The sequence below is a fragment of the Amphiura filiformis genome, chromosome 2 (genome assembly GCF_039555335.1).
Source record: "Amphiura filiformis chromosome 2, Afil_fr2py, whole genome shotgun sequence".
Taxonomy (NCBI): domain Eukaryota; kingdom Metazoa; phylum Echinodermata; class Ophiuroidea; order Amphilepidida; family Amphiuridae; genus Amphiura; species Amphiura filiformis.
The window spans coordinates 81,140,268-81,160,073 of NC_092629.1; the positions used below are offsets into that span (position 1 = coordinate 81,140,268).

The 19,806-nt window shown below is 38.1% G+C and overlaps 1 protein-coding gene across 2 annotated transcripts in view; it reads left to right on the top strand.

Moving 5' to 3' along the window:
* Nucleotides 1-11,471, top strand: part of LOC140146683 (uncharacterized) — a 30,510-nt gene extending 19,039 nt beyond the window's left edge. For both annotated transcript variants that reach the window (XM_072168556.1, XM_072168555.1), the window contains exons 5-8: nt 3,764-3,924; nt 4,175-4,285; nt 5,031-5,166; nt 9,360-11,471. In XM_072168556.1, the coding sequence (XP_072024657.1) occupies nt 3,764-3,924; nt 4,175-4,285; nt 5,031-5,166; nt 9,360-9,482 (531 nt within the window). In that variant the 3' untranslated portion in view covers nt 9,483-11,471. The remainder of the gene's footprint in view (nt 1-3,763; nt 3,925-4,174; nt 4,286-5,030; nt 5,167-9,359) is intronic.
* The last annotated feature ends 8,335 nt before the right edge of the window (nt 11,472-19,806 follow it).

The following is a 19,806-nucleotide window of genomic DNA, read 5'->3' on the forward strand; positions in this document are numbered from 1 at the left end:
TGCTGTTCATGGTCTTTTGAGTATACACAAGGTGACCATATGGTATTAAGTTGATCTAAAAATGTTTTTCTTGTTCCTTTCCAAAGCAAAAAAAAAAAAAAATCAAGAGAATGTTTTTCAAAACATCAGAATATATCTCACAAACTTAAAATCTGAATACAATGTACTCATAAAATCGCTTGGAAAATTGCAAACTCAATCAGTAACAAGGACTTATAAATTCCTGGAGGATAGTTGGTTTCAGGTTGTTTGCTACAAAAAATTAAAAGAACAATAAACAGCTATATATAAGTAATGTGGAAATTTAAATTCATGCAGTGAAAACTGTTCAAGTAAAACCCTTATATTTAAAGTGGGATGCATACATTTGAAGTATGTATCAATAATAAGATGTTTCATAGTAAATTGACCTTGTCTTCTTGGCAGAGAAACCTGATCTGCAAGCACAAAATTCCCAATACTATTTCAGCTATTAAATTGGAGTAATTAGGCCTTGCTCTGTCAAAAATACAATTTTGATGATCCCCAACTTCTTTGACCATGAAATGACAAACATTTGGTAGCACCAATGTATAAAGCACCAATTGGGTGATTATGGATCTCATATTGGTACTCAAATTCATTCTCAAATTGGGTCTCAATTCTATCCAATTTGAGATGATTTTCAAAATGAGATCCATTTTCCAAAATGAGATAGTTCTGCACAACAGTGTGTGCCAGTCTGGTAGCCCCATTAGATGATGCTATTGCAGGGCACCAATCAACTGAAGAGCTTACATGGTCTGATAGTCTGCATACTGCTTTTCACAAGGCTCAAGCAGCACTGTCTTCCGCTAGGGCAGTCACACGTCCCCATCCCAATGATCAGCTTTGGATCGTTACTGATGGATCCGTGAAGAAACATAGCATTGGGTCGACATTGTATATTTCCCGCAATGACAAACTCTTCCTCGCCGGGTTCTTCAGTGCTAAATTGCGTGATCGACAGTCAACATGGTTACCCTGCGAAATTGAGGCGCTGTCTATTTCTGCCTCCACCAAGCACTTCAGTCCAAACACAAGACATGTATCCTCACTGACAGCAAACCTTGTGTTCAGGCATATGAAAAGCTCTGCCGGGGTGAGTTTTCAGCCAGTCCACGTGTGTCCACATTCCTCTCCACTGTCAGTCGTTTCCAAGCATCTGTTCGTCATCTTGCAGGATCAGCTAACACCCCCTCAGACTTTGCTAGTCGTAATGCCCCTGACTGCACTGAGCCCACTTGTCAAATATGCTCCTTTATCAAGCGTGAAGAGGAAGCAACTGTCGCCGTGTTTCCGCACATGACATTCTGTCCGGAAAGCTAAGCTCCCTTTGCCAGCAAAGCAGCCTGGCATGCTATTCAGCAGGAATGCCCGGATCTGCGACGAACACATGCTCATCTAGTTCAGGGCACTCGCCCTTCAAAGAAAGCTACTTCTGTCAAAGATGTGAAGCGCTATTTGCAGGTTGCATCTATCGCTAGAGATGGCCTACTTCGTCGTGACCAACCATTGTCCCCAACTCGCGATTGTATTGTTGTTCCCAGACAGGTCTTAAATGGTCTTCTCACTGCCCTGCACATCCAACTTGACCATCCCTCCAAACATCAGCTCAGTTTGGTGACCCAGCGTTACTTTTATGCTCTTGATATGGACAAGGCTATTGATCAAGTGACATCAACTTGTCACCAGTGTGCTTCTCTGTCCAATGCCCCTAAGACATTGATCGAGCAGTCCTCAAGTGACCCTCCCGATGCAGTTGGCATTTCTTTTGCAGCTGATATCCTGAAGCGTAGCCGCCAGCTAGTCCTTGTGCTGCGCGAAACCTCAACGTCCTACACAGCTTCTTGCATTGTCGAGAATGAACAACATGGCACGGTGCGTGATGCCCTGATTCAATTGTGCATTGAACTTCGTCCACTTGATGGCCCCCCTGCAGTCATTCGTACTGACCCAGCACCAGGGTTTGTTCGACTCGCCAATGACAAACTTCTCACACGTTACCATCTATCGGTTGAGATCGGTCGTATTAAAAATAATAACAAGAATCCTGTTGCTGAGAAAGCCATTCGTGAGCTTGAAGATGAGTTGCTCAGACAAGATTCTACAGGTGGTCCGGCTACAGCATTATCACTTGCCATTGCTACTGCAGCCCTTAATACTCGCATCAGATCCCGAGGTCTTTCAGCCCGTGAGATGTGGTTTCAGCGAGACCAGTTTACCAATGAGCAGGTTCCTTTCACTGATTGTCAAATGATTCAGGCCCAGCATGCCTTGCGAAAAGCCAACCACCCACACAGTGCTCATTCAAAGGCCCCATTAGCCTCTGCCTCCCCAGCAGCAGAGTTGGAGGTTGGTGATCTTGTCTACCTCTACTCAGATCGCAAGAAATCTCATGCTAGAGATCGCTACTTAGTCACTACTATCGAAGGCCCATGGTGCAACATCCATGAAATTTGTGGGTTCTCAGCTTGAATACTTCTTATCGTATCAAGAAATCTGAGTGCTTTAAGGTCCAGTATTATCCTGACCTGGATTCTCGTCCCTTTCCCAAGTCGTCTCCACCCACCGAGGATTCCGAGTTTGTTGAAGTGGTCCCTGAATGTACTCCTCCAGAGCCTCCTTTCATACCTGGCGAGTTGTCCACACCTGCTACTTGTGACCCCCTGCCCAGGAATGCTAATCACTCGCACCCCAGTTCTGAGTCAGATCCTCGCGATCCCTTGCGCGATAAGCGTCATAGCTCCAGCAATACCTCCGGTTTGGTTGCACAGTCTAATCCATGTACCGGTAACAGCAGTGAGGTTAGTGAAAGTATCCCCAAGCTAGTATGGTTGGCCCTGAGATCATGCCACCATTGCTCACACAAAAAGGCGTTCAGCGCCCTCACAAACTTCCTGAGCACCTGAAAGACTATGTGTTAAACTAAATGGACAGGTCACTGTGTACTATGACATTAATCCATCATCGGTGTCCTCCTATATGGTCACTTCATTGAACTTTGAACTGATTTACGTATGTCATTTGGAATTCTAAAGAAAACTCTGGAACTGACGCTTACTTCTTTGAACTTTGAACCATTTTACATTCATGTTGAATGTCAGTTTGTCATTGCAGACAAAAAGACTCTTGAACTGTTGATGTTATTGACTGTTGGCACATTGCCTATTTTGAGTGTTCTAACCAGCAGTGTCTTCATTCACATAAGCTGTTAGATTGGTTTCTGCAAGTTAGTTGTTTAGTAGTGTTATCCTCACTTCCTTGTGAGGAAAGTGATCCTTTTTTTTTTCTTAAAAAAAAAAAAAAAAAGAGAGAAAGAGGTAGTTACGCCAGTTGATTCATAGTTGTGTGCCCTTAAGGTGCACTGAGCCTGGATGGGCTCTCTCTCTCTGTCTCTGCACTCGTGGAAGCTACATGTGCCTGGTTGTGATTATCACATTAGATTAATCCCTAATCCTTTTATTGGCGCAAAGGTATCTCCTGGTTACAGCTGATTGACAGGGACCAGCCCGGAGCTGTTATGCTCTGCAGCTGCCTATCAGTATTTGACATTAATGGGTGGATAAAGAGACACCACTGTATCCCTATCAGCCCTCCCAGGCTCCCAGTGTCATGAAAGGAAGAATTGTTCTCTGACTGGTTCATATTCAGGCTTTTAAAGAGAACCCACCTTAAGTTTTCAAGACAAGTTAAAAATAATTCCTGATATCTAAAAGCGCTTGTTTTGTTTGTTGTGTTTCAGAGAGGACGAGGGAGAGGAAAAAAGGCAAGCACAACGACGACGACCACAAAGACAACAAGAACATCCAGAAGACGAGGAGCATCAAAGACGGCTTCAGATACAGAAGATGAGAATACCACACCAGCACCAACAAGAACATCAACAAGAGCTAGACAGACAAGGTAATCAAGGGCATACCTATTTACAAGGGTGCTGCTTTCCCAGGCCAGGCTGAGGTAAACTGCACATGTAGATGCAACCTGTAAACTCTTAATTCTCCAACTGACCTGGGGAAGACTGGGCCCTTATAAATAAGGGGTGGGTAGGACATCAGCAGGTTAGGATTCAGGTATCAAGTTTTAGTGACTGTCTTAATACCGTATGAACAAACGTTTTTTTACTAAAACTTCATATGATTTTCTTCCTTTGCAGGCGAGCAACGTCACGGAGCCAATATGAAACTCCTGCCAGTAACACGGGGAAAACTGGTCTGATTAATGCAGGCCTAAACACACCCATGGTCACACCAAAGTTTGACCCTAGGTAAGTTACATGCCTCCTTTTTGAGTCACATTTGAGTTTTATTTTACCATATATCGCATCGACTGCCTTTTGAGGAGAGCAAGAGAGCAATCACTCTCTACTGCTCTCCTTAAATCTGATATAGGAGAGTGATTTTCAGCTCTCCTTACATTCTATTGTAAATGCTCTAAACAACTCTCCTGAAAGGTTCCAGAAGAGCTATTCTCCTGCAAATTCAAAAGACAGTCCCTGATATCCAGACACTGGCATCTTGGTTTTTGGAACTTGAGGGGATATGTTATTTTTTCCAGCCTAATATAGGTTCAATATTCCAAATCAGACTACTCCCTGCCTCTTCTGCGACAAGCAGAAGATTGGATTTATATGATATTGATTAAGTTGCTGGTGTATGAGTGAGATATGTCCTTGAACTAAACCAGGCATAACTTTAAAACAGTTACCTGTCATTTCAGGGTACCCCTAACCCGATGACTTATAATCCTTTATTATAAACCGCTAAACTGGGCATAACTTTAAAACAGTTGTCTGTCATTTCAGGTTACCCCTGACCTGACTCATGTCCTTTATTATAAACCGCTAAAGCGGGCATTACTTTAAAACATAATCTATATTTTATACCCCTAACCCGAGTTATGTCCTTTAACTAAACCAGGCCATAATTGTGTTCTTTATCCCCTAACTCAAGTTAAGCCCTTTAACTAATCGGGCCATTCACATGACAGTAATGTGGTTTCTGTTTTTCCAGATTACCCCTCACCCCAGCCGTCATGAGAGAGGCTAAACCAAGTGAGACGATTATATCAATGAGTGGCAGTCCTATTAGTAACCCATCCAGACTTGATTGTGAGAAACCAGGCCTATTGACACTTGGCAATGGCAAGGTAAGTTACAATGCGCTATTCCTAATGAAATCCATACACCCCCTATGGAAGACATCACCCTAATCTCCCACACAGGGAGTGCATACCTGCCAACTACTCCGATTTTCGCGGAGTTACTCCGATTTCCCGAGTTTTAAACCCCCGAAAATCGGAGTACTCCGATTTTCTGAAAAAAAAAAAAAAAAAAAAAATTTTTAAATAATTTTTTTTAAATTTCTTTTCCAAATTTTTCGTCGACTTTAAAGAACCACTGGACCTATTCTGAAGTGCTAGGATCATTCACAGTTAATTTGAAAACAATTGGAAAAAATTACAAAAAAAAAATTATAGTTTGTTATCATAATATGCAAACCACTAACTAATGTTTACCTCTTCATCTAGCACATATTATAAAATGCATGGAAAACCAAGGCTTGTATTATATTGTTATAGATGAAGAGGTAAACATAAGTTAGTGGTTTCCATATTAAAGATAACAAACTGTAATTTTTTTGTAATGTTTTCCAATTTTTTTTTTTTCAAATCATCTGTGAATGATCCTAGCACTTCAGAATACGTCTAGTGTTTCTCCAAAGTCAACAAAAACTTTGACATGTTTTTTGTTAAATGTTTGTTTTTTTCTGAATTTTTAACTTTGTATTGTGCATCATATCAGTGTCCTATCAGTCACGTAGGCCCTGTTATAAAGCCAAAAAATCGCTTCAACGAATGATCGTTATGTACAAAAGTATAGGAAACTGCATTTTTAAAAGCACATTTTCTATGTGAAGGAAGCATATTTTTCAAACTTGTAAAAACAAGTCCCAGAATGTTTTTCACATTTTTTCAAAGGTTGCAGTCTGAAATTGTTGCCAGATATGGAGTATAAATCCCTCCTCAAATGCAACCTTCAGAATAGGTCTAGAGGTTCTCAAGTTGCCAAAAACTTCGAAAAAATTAAGAAAAAATGGATTTTTTAAAAAAATTTTCACCTTTGTATTGTGCATCATATCAATGTCCTATCAGTCACGTAGGCCTTGTTATAAAGCCAAAAATTGCTTCAACGAATGATCGTTATGTACAAAAGTATAGGAAACTGCATTTTTAAAAGCACATTTTCTGTGTGAAGGAAGCATATTAAAACAGGTCCCAGAATGTTTTTTCACATTTTTTTCAAAGGTTGTAGTCATCAAATATGTGTTGAAATTGTTGCTAGATTTGGAGTATAAATCCCTCCTCAAAGTGTATGAAAGCCTAGGGCTTCATTTTCACCTTGTTGTTTTTCTATAAAATGTGTCTAATGTGAAGGGGCTTATAAGGGTTTTTACAGTGTAGAAACCCTCTAGCTTTGAGGGGCTTCGCCCCCTCAACCCCCACCGGGGCTTTGCCCCTGGACCCCACCAAGGGCCCTTAAGCGGGCCCCTGGACCCCCGCCGTCAGAGCGATACTACAGGCGTTCGCCCTCGTTATCATGTACTCTGTTTTCTAGGTTTTTAATGTTGGCAGGTATGGGAGTGTGAATTTCAAATGGGGTTACCTGAATGGGCGACTTCTGTTTGACATCTACACCCCCTGTGGGGGAGATTATGGTCATGTCTTCCACATGTATGGGTTTCAACGGAGTGAAATAGCCTACAAAGTATGGGTAGTCACAGAATGAGAGAAGGAGAAACCGGGACTCGACCACCATCTTGATACAGGCATGGAACAAAAATTGGGGCTATTCGGGTTCCCTCGGAATGCGCTCGGGGCATTCTTTGTCATGCAAGCGACATGGATGATAGGCCCATTTGAGAGACGTACTCGATGCGACCTGCACACGATACGAGTACCAAGACGCTTATGATGAAATAAACACCGCACGTTAGCGGCACGTGCTTGCTTGTAAACAAATCAATCGGGACTTCCCCAGGCCATGTGATCAAACAGCTGTACAGCGATCGCTCGAAAGCATGCAAAAGTGCACGATTTCCTGACGTTGCATTTACAAATATTGCAGAATTTACTTCAATTCTCAGCAGGTGGGTCAAAATTTTGGGGCTTTTATTATCTTAAAATATAAAAGAATAAAATTTCTTATTTTATCATCAATTAATGATAAAATTTCGAAGTTTTGTCTGCGTCCAAATGCATGTGACATGGACGCAAAATACTTGATTAGCCATGTGAATTTGCGTCCAAATTTGTAAAATACGCGTCTGGACGCAATGACGCACACTAACGGGAAGCCTGATGAATAGATGTGATGGGATTACCTGCGGAATTATCTCTATTATATATATTTTTCTATTAACCCTCCTCGTCCTTGCATCTTCTCTAGGTGTTAGGTGGCTTTTATTTGCACAATTGGACGCTCAAAACTGATTGGTGCTAGCGGCTACCCAAAGATGTCCGACCAAATCCTGACCATGACTTGGCTCGTTGGATTCGTCTATACCGCCACATACAATATTGCGCTATCAGCTAAGGGAAGAAACTTGGGGGTATTCGGGTCTTTGTCGACGGTGCGCAGAGACAAACAACTGTACAGCTGTTTGATCACATGGCCTGGGGAAGTCCCGATTGATTTGTTTACAAGCAAGCACGTGCCGCTAACGTGCGGTGTTTATTTAATTATCACAACCTGACAATATTCAATTTTTAATATTTTAAGTTTATATTCTCATAAATAATCTAGGTTTCCTTTATTAGTATTATTGTTACGATGAATAAAAGCAATTTTAAAGACAAAATCCAAATGATAACCCTTTTTTGTATTATTTGTGGCAGCGCGTGTTTTAGTTTTTGTAGCATCAACAACACGTTAATTTAAAAATAGAAACGCGGAAGTGAAAGTACGAACGAAAATTGCTCAAAGATTGACAGACTTTGCTCATGTTTTTGCACCTGTTTTTGACCACGTTTCGGACCAAAACTGACACAGAAATGAGAAAAATTATCATAGCGAATGGAGATGGAATATCACGGCGAAAATGCACTTTTATTTTTTTTAACAATCAACATTTGATGAGGTGTAGACCCGGGGTACGTGTGTATCGTCATAATCGTGAATTTCAGATGGACGCACAAAAATCTGTCTGGACGCAAGTTTTTGCAACCTCGTCAAGTACATCAATGCATAGATACCGCTTGTAGTTAATCCGATTATTATGTATTAAGGTGTAAAACGGGTGATGGAATGCAGTTTAAAATTTCCGCCAAGGCCGAATCATTTCACATTTTGAGTGCATTGTAGCCGACTGACTCACGCAACTAAAGGCTGCTAGTCAGGTGTAGGAATGCGTGAATTTAGATTCGTCTATAGGGAGTCCCGGTTTTCCTTCTCTAATTCTGTGGGGGTAGTACATGTACAGTTTTTTCCCTATATCTTTCTTCCTATTTTACCTCAACCCCTCCTACATGTATGTATAATTTCTCATCACAGTCATCAGATTTGGGCGCCCCAGAAAATTTCCCTTCAAAAAATATATATATATTTGCACATGATCAGAGCATATTGAAAATCATACAGATAAAATTTGCGCACAAATTTTAAATGAATTAATCAATTTATGCTATAAAAATATAATAAGGCTGTATAAATTAATCATGTTTTGGTTCTTGTCCAGAGGATTTTCATGAATTGACGAGGGAGGGAGGTGTTTTTTTTTCCAATGTAAAATTAGCATTGTCAGTGGTTTTCGGTTTTTTCAACAGTGCTCGAGGAAATGATGATGCCTTTTTTTTCCAAATGTGAGATTCTAAGGGATAAACCCCCTGAGTACCACATAAAGACTTGGGAGTGATCATTGTTCTCTTATAAACTTATTTTTATGTATATGAGGATTTCATAAATCATTCCAAAGTCTAAAAAAGTTGAAAAATCTAAAAAATCCCAGAAATTTGAGGAGGGAGGGGACGAGAACCAAAACATTAATTTTATACGGCCTAATATAACATGAGGAACGAGCAGGGTATTAGTATTAACTTTATGGTTATAGTGGGTCTTCACAGCCTTAGGCGATATACTACTTAGATTAATTGGAAAATAACATAAATCTTTTTTTTTTAGGTACTCGATCGTGCATTTTCCTAATTCAAATTCTAATATGCAAAGTCATCAAAATGATACAAAATTAATAGACAGTTTGTGTTATTTTAAAAGTGATACAATTTGTTCCTCCACTTGTTTACTATTTTTAGTTTTGTTTCTGCCACTTTCATTCTCACCTCAGATCATAGATGTAGAAGATGATACCATGGAGAACTTAGCAATGGATGAAACGACAAGAAAAAACATCATGATGTTACAAGAAAACCTGGCCAAAATATTAATGCACTCCAATAAGAACACATAGTGTGTTATCTATCTGTACTGATGTAATGTATATGGAATAACTTGTCAACTGTAAAAACTCGATAGTTAGCACATGTGCTTGCTATTGAGCGCTTTTGAAAACATGAAATTTTACCAAAGTCTGGCGCTTTACCAACTGAGCTAATGGGGTTGAGACACACATTTGCAGGTTTACTTGTTCGTATAACTATGTGTATCGATAATTTGCTCAAAATCCTTTACACCTTTGTGGATGGGGCAGCTCATGTTTGCATGTTTTAAAAGCGCTCGATAGTAAGCACATATGCTAACTATCGAGTTTTTACAGTATTCTATGGGAGAGGTTGAATATTCCAGTTATTGCCAGGTTTATTTTTTAAGTATATGGCTTCTGCAAGGCGATTGTATTAGCTTGGATCATGACCGTCTCCCCAGATATACTATATACATAATAAATGGCCTGTTCTAGGGGATATGGTGAATGTTCAGATTATTATCTGCAAGGCTATAGCATAAGCTTGGATCTTGACCATCTCCCCCGATGTAATGTATATAGAATAAATGGTCTCTTCTAGGGGAGAGGGTCAAGATTCAGGCTTTTGCCAGGTTATGTGCCATCTGTAAGGCTATGGCATTAGCTTGGATCTAGACTCTCTCCCTGATGTATGGTAGGCCTATGGAATAAATAGTCTATTCTAGGGGAGACGATCAAGATTCAAGTTATTGGTGTATGGCATTAGCTTCAATCTTGACCGTCTCCCCTGATGTACTGTATTTAGAATAAATGACCTGTTCTAGGGCGAGGGCCAATATTCAATTATTACCAGGTCTATGGCATTAGCTTTGGACCTTGACCATATCCCCTGATGTACTGTACATGTATATGGAATAAAATAGCCTGCTCTAGGGCTAGGGGAGAGGGTCAATATTCAGGTTATTGTCAGGTCATCTGGCTCCTGCATTAGCTTGGATCTTGGCCGCATCCCCGGGGTATCATATACGGAATATTCTAGGAGAGTCTGTCCAGATTTTAGTTGTGTATTAATAACAGATATACATTGGGGTTTTCCAGATGAAATCCAAGACAAATGGGTTACCTGAATGGGTGATTCCATTTGAAATCTGTCCCCACTGTGTGGGAGGTTGTTTAAAGGTTAAATTGTCTTCCATAGGGGTGTATGTATCAACTGGAATAACCCATAATATTCAAACTTCATATCTTGTCCTAACTGCCTTTCGTTTGAAGTTTGTCGTAGAAATTATTGTGACTAGTCACACCACTCACAGAGTAAACCAGTAAATTGTCACAATTTTGTGCTACTTACGTGTAGTACTTTAATAAGCTGCGTAGTATGTGGTGTTTCTGGTTTTTCCTTGGGTGGGGGAAATGGTGTATACATACAAGTATCAGGTCTCAAATTTTGCATTGTCTGTTGGCAATGGAGAGTTGTTAATGGGCTCTTCTAGTTGAAATCTATACACCCCCTGTGGAAGACATTCACCTAATCTCCCGTACAGGAAGTGTAGACTTCAAATGTAGTCACCCATTCAGGCAACTCAACTTCTAAATGTGACACGATCAAGGGAAATGAGTCGAATGTCGCTAATATTGATTTTGAGATATTAACAAAGAAAGTGTTAAAATTCTTTTGTTTTATATTGTTTTCAGCGATTGATAAATTGATGTAACTTTGCAAAGAAAAGTTGTATCAACATGGGGTTTTCAGTCTCTGAAAGCTCTAAATGCATGTCCTCTTTAGAAACATGTGAAAAACTCATTTTCGATCAGGGTCGACATGTGACTCATTCCCCTTGATCATGTCACAAATAAGCTCTTCTCTTCCATGTATGTGTGTATGGATTTCACCAGGAATAGTTCAATGTGCAAGGCAAGTTTATACATATATGGTCGAATCCAACGAAAAGTGTACACGGCATGTTCAGGGCCATAACTTAAAAGTATTAATCAATTTGCATTCATTTTTGTATTGTGTTTATTCGCTTTGATCATACGCTTACGCCATATATAATAAGACCCCTTCTGTGAAAAACTTAGACACAGAGACCCCAAAACATGCTATTTTTACCCATTTTTTCAAAATATTTCTTAAAGTATTTTTAAAAACGTCTAAATCAGTTATGAAAAGAAGTCATTGGATTGAATCTAAATTGATTTCCTGAAAGGCGTGTATTCAAAGATTGCCTGTTCAATTTTTCACATATTTGTACATAATTATGAATTTTTTGTGATCATTTTTGAGTGGTATTTTTTACATTACCTACTGAATACAATTTTTCATAGCACTAGATATATCTTTAAAAATGGAAATCACTAATAAATGCATAATTGATACAAGCTTTGATATGTCCAATACTGATTTGCAATGTATTCAGCGATCTTTATTATTGTCTTTAGCTGCCAGAAATTCTAAATGGCACAAAGGTAGGTTTGGTAAAAATATGCATTACCTCCGAATACATGTTAAAAGCTGTGTCATTTCCACAAAGTGAGAGAATAGTAAACAATAGTTAAGCAATAGGTGCAGGGTAATACACTCTTTATTTCTACCAAGTTTCAATAACCTGCGTTTAAATATTTCTGAGATGTCAACAATAAAAGCAAGTATTCGTAGGTAAATTTCGGTAACCGAATTTTACCTACTTAATACAATTTGACATCATGACAGTATTATGAAACACCGCCATTCATGCCAATGCCCATATTGGTACATAACGAAGGCCTGTATGTTTGCTATCAAATCATATGTCAATGAAAGTTGCGAATTCACATACATGCCCACCATGCAAAACTGAATACGGCTTAATTGTTGAAAAATATGTACTGAAATAGACAACGGTCTGCTCATTTGAAAGAAAAATCAGAAGGGGATTAGAAGGGGTAAATACTTGGATTTGTCAACTGTCATGTGTGCTTCATTTTAAATGTTTACCGACCTTCTGGTGTCTGAGTAATTTGTGTCCAAATTGATTTATTCAAGGTAACTTTTGACGTTTTAAGCTAAGGTTACCTACTGAATACCATGGAAAAACGACTGTTCTCATTGTCTCATGATCTAGACAACATAATGATGGACCCTGGTATAAAGCTAATTGTAGTTGCCCTCAAACGAATGGCCACAAGACGTAACTGACTTCAAGATGGACTTCACAAGTCTGCAATAACGGTTTTAAGCGAGTTGTGTGCAATTAAGCAAATTAAAGTCACTTTAGTGCCTTTGTTTCTTACTTCAATACTCTTTCAACCGCTGTAAACCGACATTATTAATACATGATAGGGTCTAAAGTATCAATAAACGCACATAAAGAAAATGATACATTCAAAGTGCTTTATAAAATGAAGTTTTGATTGGGATATCCACCAAAAGTCTAATTCTTATCTACAAATACTGAAATGTTACTTACGAATACAGCATAATACATGACATGTGTAATGAAGTGTCGCTACCAATGGAAATTAATTGTCAAAAACTTTAAGCGGTACCCCAGGACACTATTATTACCCATATACGGATTCATTCAACAATTATTTATTATGTAAAATTGCTGATTAACTACTTGTATATCAAAATGAAGTGGTCAAAATCTTGCTAAAAGCATCAAAAAATTTTGATCTAAGGTAATAGCATTTATTCATTTGGACGTACCATCTGAAAGAGATCTAAAACTACCATTTTATTAATTCATTACCATAATAGCAAACTTTAAACCTCTAAACTCAATATAGATATTGTTAAATCGCTCATGTTACCTACTTACGAATACCGGGTTTGTTCACCTTTTCATTGTATAAAGCGTTAGGTGTATGCTTATAATTCCTAATATTCTTGAAAACATATATCCTACTCGTTCTTATACAATGTGTACATTGATTCATACTCATTTGATAAATAAAATACAGAAACTGACCTAAACTTCATTTTCAAAATAAACTAGCATAAATTGACTAAGATCATATTGATCGCGTTATAAAAATAAAAACAAATATTTTCTGGTTGAGCTAGCATTTTCCTGACACCCTGTGGTCTACATTACACGAAAAAAGCGTTAATGGGAATATTCCATTTGTTTTAGGTTGATTAGTATTGCGATAGTGAAAGCATCCTAGTGGCATTCGTAGGTAACATTGGGTTTTGATATCACATTTACTATCACACGTCCTGGATTTATTTTTCAAGATTAGTAATGGCACTTTTGGTTCCTATAAGGCCAATATGTCATCAATCAATGGGCAAAAGGAAAAAATTGTGGAGACATTTTTATTTCGGACTTTTATTTTTGGCCTGTGGACACTTTTGGTTGGATTCGACCATATACATAATCCACGCATATTGAAATGCTATAGTCTGTTCAGTATAGGATGGAACATGACCTACACCAAAATGTATGGATCGTACACAAATGAGGCAAAGGTCATGTTGACAACTAGGACATATACTTTTTAGTTGTTACAGGTCATTTAGAGAAAGGTACGTGGAACATGACTTTGAACAGGGTTTATGAGATATCAAAGTTGATTATTGTGTAGTGTTGGCCGATCCAACCCAAGATCGGATCTGCCGATCTCCGATCTGAAAATTAGCAGATCGGGCCGATCCGATCCCGATTCAGATTCCTTAAATGTTATTTTACAACCAGTACAAGTTCATTCAAGTCGGGCCCCAGTAATGTTAACAGTCAAAGCTTAATTCCCCAAACCTGTAACTATGTAATATGATGACTGTTTTTAGAGGTTTTTCATGTCAATATCAACCCAAATAAAATACCATTTTACACCCCAAGTCCCAGCGTTACTCACTCAGTGCCTCCGATTGTCCGAAGTTTAATCATTAATCCATTAAATGATGTACCATCTTACGGTTTCGTAGTTCTATGCCACTAGTTTTAATATTGACAATGTGGCGACCGTCTATAAATAAATGATCGCGCATGCTCAGTTATGACTTAAGAGCTAATGGAATTCCCCGTATGTTACTCTGCGCTTGCATGCCTCGTTAAAGCACGTGTTATACGGGTACTGGAGGGGATAGGTATATTGGGCAATTCACAGATCCCTTCGGCCGAATGATGGCAGGCTTTATTTTTGGAAATATTAGTCTTTGCCCGCGAGCGTGCAAGTTCAATTGATAAATACAACAGCAAGGTTTGCGGTATGTGCAAAAGGTTACAGATGTCAAACAGCAACAAGTCATGACGACAAAAGCGCAAGCACAAGACAGTGAGACACGTGATTGTTTGTTTACATTTTAATTCGGTCTATCAAAGGGTGGATACATACATAAAATACAGTATGAAACGACATGATTCTTGCGGTGGTAACAACGTTTTTTGAAATATATTGGCATTAAATAGTAGTAATGTTACATAAGAAAGTAATGGTAAGCTTAAAGAATTGTTGTGTACATGTACTTTTATTACTGTCAAGTTCAGAGATCGGTAAGCTAGATCGGCAGCTGATAGCTCATCTGCCGATTCAGATTCAAGGCCGATGCAGTCCATATCGGCACCGATCTCCGATTCACAGATCGGTATCGGCCAACATTATTATTGTGGTCATGGTCTACATTATTCTGGACACACTATAGATGACTATTGGAGTAGTATGGCAAGTTGCGAACACAGCTACTACAGTCAAAGTCCCTGTATGTATAGTGTGATTTCTCGCACATTCATGAGGGCTGATTGTTCGTTCGTGCCGTGTCTAACAATCATGCCAGCGCTGTGTGCCTTTGCGTATACGCGATAGAGTGTTGCGCGATTACGCGATATACCTTGGAAATACGCGAAAATTGCGTAGCAGTCCCACCTATCGCATTTCATGGAACAATCGGCCCTCATTATCGGGTGATGCAGAGACTTTGACTGGTTGTACAGCCTCTGTTTTCTCTCTCCTCTGTGGTTGCGAACCACACCAGCTGGTCCAAATTGAAGCAACTGTCAAGCTAACCATACAAGTGGGGACTCAGGTATGTGTGCGCATAGAGTTCTATATAGATCATGATAGCCTTATGGTGATTTTACACCCTGATTTAATTTTTTTTAATTTAAAAAAAAAATGTTTACCCTAAAGTAGACCTAAAACATGCACTTGTTTGCTGGGGAAAAATTAATCTGTTCTAAAATTGATTTTGTTTAATTTATATGTAAAGTTTTTCTGATATGTGTATACATGTGTACTTGGTTGACATTGTGTACAAAAGCATGCTTATATTACATGCACATATTCATATTAAAGAATAATTAGTTCTAGCTCAGGGTTTCTCAAGTAATTTGTAAGAAGCTCCATTATTTTAATAACAAATTAGCGAGTGGTTCATGGCAGGTTATCCGGGGCCCACTTCAAATCCCCTGATGGAGCCCCAGCAGGGATTCAAGTGAAATGGCACATGACTCTCTTTGGACACAAATTCTTATATTTAGATCGGGTATTCCCCTGTCATGTTCATGGACTGAAAGTTTTGCACTTGGCACACATACTAAGTAAGATTGCATTATTTATTTCAGGGCAAGTTTTAATTTTATTAGTTCATTATATTGATTATTAATTTATTTTCTGATTCTGATGGGGCATTTATCTGTGCATATCTCTTCTTTTTTTTAATTTTTTTATTTTTTTATTTCTAATTTTTGTGTTCATGCGCCACTTGGCTTGCATTGATGGGCCAAAAGTGGTGCGCACCACCATTTGAGAATCATTGTTCTAGCTATATAGAATACTGTATTCTCTCTTCTTACAGCCCCTCCCCTCTAATAACTGACCTCTGCCAGTTTTTCAACCAAACTGTTCCGTAAATGCTTGAAATACCAAATACAGTACCCATATTTTAAGCATATAATCGCCAATTTCACGATATGCATGTATACGTCCATTGTTATTGACCGTGTTTACATTATTTGTAGAAATTCCTTTTTGTTTGTGAGCACCGGAGTTGACCATACGGCACTATATCATTTTTCACCCTGACATGGCAGTGACGTCAGTGCGTATTTCATTTGGCGTAGCTTGAAGTCACTAGCATTTGCTCAAAGCGATGGTGTGCACACGCTTAAAGATGTATTGTGAAAAAGACCTTTAATCAATGCCCCCTTTTTTTCTTTTTGAAAATGTGATGTCCCTGGAGTGTTAATTAGAAAGAATACAGTAGATACATGTACTTGTATATAAATACTTGTATGTATTGTATATTATTGTAAATTATTTCCCAATAATATAATATTATAGAGCTTGTCATGTTTACTATGTTTTACACTGTTATTATGTATAATTGTTTATTTTAAGTACCATAAATCCCAGGGTGTTAGCAGTGGCTTTATTATGCAAAAACTATGAAATTCCTATTATGTTAAGTTCTATAAATTCCAGGACATTAAAGTTTGTTCAGCTTATAATTAGCAAAAAGTATTTGGTTTTTGTTAATGCCTACATCAACAGAGTCCAAACTTACGCTGGCATAAATTCGCATAAGCGCACACCAAGTGCTGCACCCAATTGCGTACACGCCATTCTATATATTTTTATTTTATTTCATTTTTTTTTCCGCCAATTATAAGCCGAACAAACTATATTGGTGGCTTATGATGAAAAACTTGGTCCACTTGCTCTCTGTGGAAGACAGGGATGGTCGAATAGATTTTTTAAAGATCTTTTAAAAACATGTATAGGCCTAATTAGCTCAATAAAACACCAAATAGGTATGAATTGATATATTTCTGTACTGTTCATTCATTTCATTTCATTCAGCTGCAGAGCAGGCCACCACAAAGTTTCTCCATATCGCCCCCCTGCTACAACAATTGCCAATTTTTCTCAAAAATTATAGCGCATTTGGTGACAAGTAAGATATGCATATTATAGGGGCAAGGACTTCAACTACTGCACTGAAAATTCAGCAACTCAAGGCAAGTAGTTATTGATTTATTGATCATATATTGGTTTTCCCTCATTTTTTACTGTGTCTGTGCCGAAATAAAATTTCCAGTGCATATAGTTGTACTCCTTGCCCCTATAATATAAATATCTTACTTGTCACCAATGCATTATAATTTTTGAGAAAAATGCAAAAATAGGCACAAAATTAGACAGGGGTGTAGTACACCCTTAAGGAGGCTGTGTACTCTCAGACATGCATGTAGTAAAAGTGCAATAACTTTGCAATTAGTCACGCAAGACATATAAAAGTATACATTTTTATAAAGGCAAGACATCAATGAATCTGAATATAAATACAGATTTGGTGTAAAAACAACAATTATGAAGAAAATCACAAAAAAGAGAGTTTTTGTTTTTTTAAGGTCGGTACATCATAACAAAAATACACTCTTTCCAAAAATTTTATTTTGTTTTTTTCTTAGTCTTGAGGCACCATTCCAAAAACGTTTTTTATAGTTTTTGATATTGGCCTTATTTTTGAGATATTGACCATTATAAGGCATCAAAATTAACTTTTTAAAATTCACAAACGCCTATTTGCACAAAATGATGCCTAAAATCGGAAATAGACCAATATATAAAAAAAATGAGAAAACCGTTTCTTAAGTCGATCATGCTTTTTATGATGAGCGTAATTGCTTACCTATAGATGCTGTATTTATCGTGTACCTAAATCGTCATTTTACCGAGAAAATGAACATTGAAATAAAGGCTGTTGAAGTTTAAAGTGGTCACATTTTGCACTTTGATCAAAGCTCACAGGAGAATACGGCATTTTTATACCTTACATTACGTGAACATCGGGTAAATCCACAACCCCTTTAGAAGTTTGGGCGAAATCTATTCATATCTTGATGTTTAAATCGGGGGAAAGAACTTGAAAAAATTCACATTTTATCAGCTAAAACGGAGCCATTTGACCGCTAGGGTTTTGTGAAATCAGTGCTTCCGTGATGCTTCCATAAGATGCGCCGCGCATGCAGATAAGCGTGCTATGATGCGTAGTGTATCTGTGCGTTAACAAATTGCGCGACTACAAAACGCGATGCGTTGTTGCGCGCGTGCACCCGATGGTACAACAAAGATTTTCTTTCCTTTTAAAGTGCGGAAACTAGTGAAATAAAATCCATAAAATCGAGCAGTTAGAGTTAACAAATCTGGATTTTCTTTCCTTGTATTTATAAAAAACATAACAAAGTAAATACATTTCAAAAAAGCTCAATTTCGCGAAAGAAACAATGTCTAGAGTACACAGCCGCGTTAAGTAATCACTGCTGATTGTTCCTTTTAATTTGTCTCATTATCATTTGTTCTTAATTGTGAAAAGATTGGTGAATGAATATGTTTAAATGCATGATTGAACCTTATATTGTACTTGTTCCCAAAATTACAAAAAGTGACTGGGGCATTATATTGTAGCAGGGTGACGATATGCTGCGATTTATGGCCAATATTGTTATGGCATTCTGCAGTAGCCTTTGTAATAAGACAAGTAGGGTGCTCTTTGTCAACCAGGCCTCCTTTTACCATAACGAGGGCATAATCTTCCACAGAGTTCATCTTCCTCTATTTTCAGAGAATGCCTCACATGGCTGTTTATCGCCCTATGTGTGACCACCTGATCTAGGGTACTCTCAATTGCTTAGTGATATTATGCGGTACCTATAATATTTTTCACCCTGATGTGGCAGTGACGTCAACACATTAAGGCAGCTTTTTTGTGCGTGCACTTATACGGCATTGTTAAACGAGTGTGTGTTGGCCAACGCTTTGAGCGTCCAATAGGTACTTGAAGCTGCCCCTAATAAAATGCACACTGACATCACTTCCACATCAGATTGAAAAAATGGTATATCCATTTATACCCAAGATTTATTGTAACTTATTTCTTATCATAAAAATAAGTAAATGTATGTTGATAATAAGTTGATTTTAAATAGGTGCCGCTTAATATCAGCAAGCCTTAACTTGAGGGCGCCCAAGATAAGTGGCCGTTATAAGCGGCTGTGCTCATCAGGAATCATAATTCTGATGAGAATTCTTATTTAGAATCCTTATTTTAGAAGTTGAAACGTTTCATTTTCTGAAAGGAGAAAAATTTCAAAACATAAGTTTCTGCAAAACGATTGATATTTTGCCTATAGCACTTTTGTTTTTACTCATGTATGATGAAGTAAATAAATTATTAATTTCCATAAAAGGCTGTTATTTTTCAGTGAAAATGATTAAAGGCAGCAAAGAAAATGCAGGCAAAGTGATGTAAAAATTGGATTAACTACTATAGCAATAGGTGGAAACAATTTTTGAATATACCGCGCTGCACTGGTACGTACCACTGCATTGAACCATATGCTTATCACTCGCACCTGTAAGATAAGTATCTTTGAAAAGACCGGTA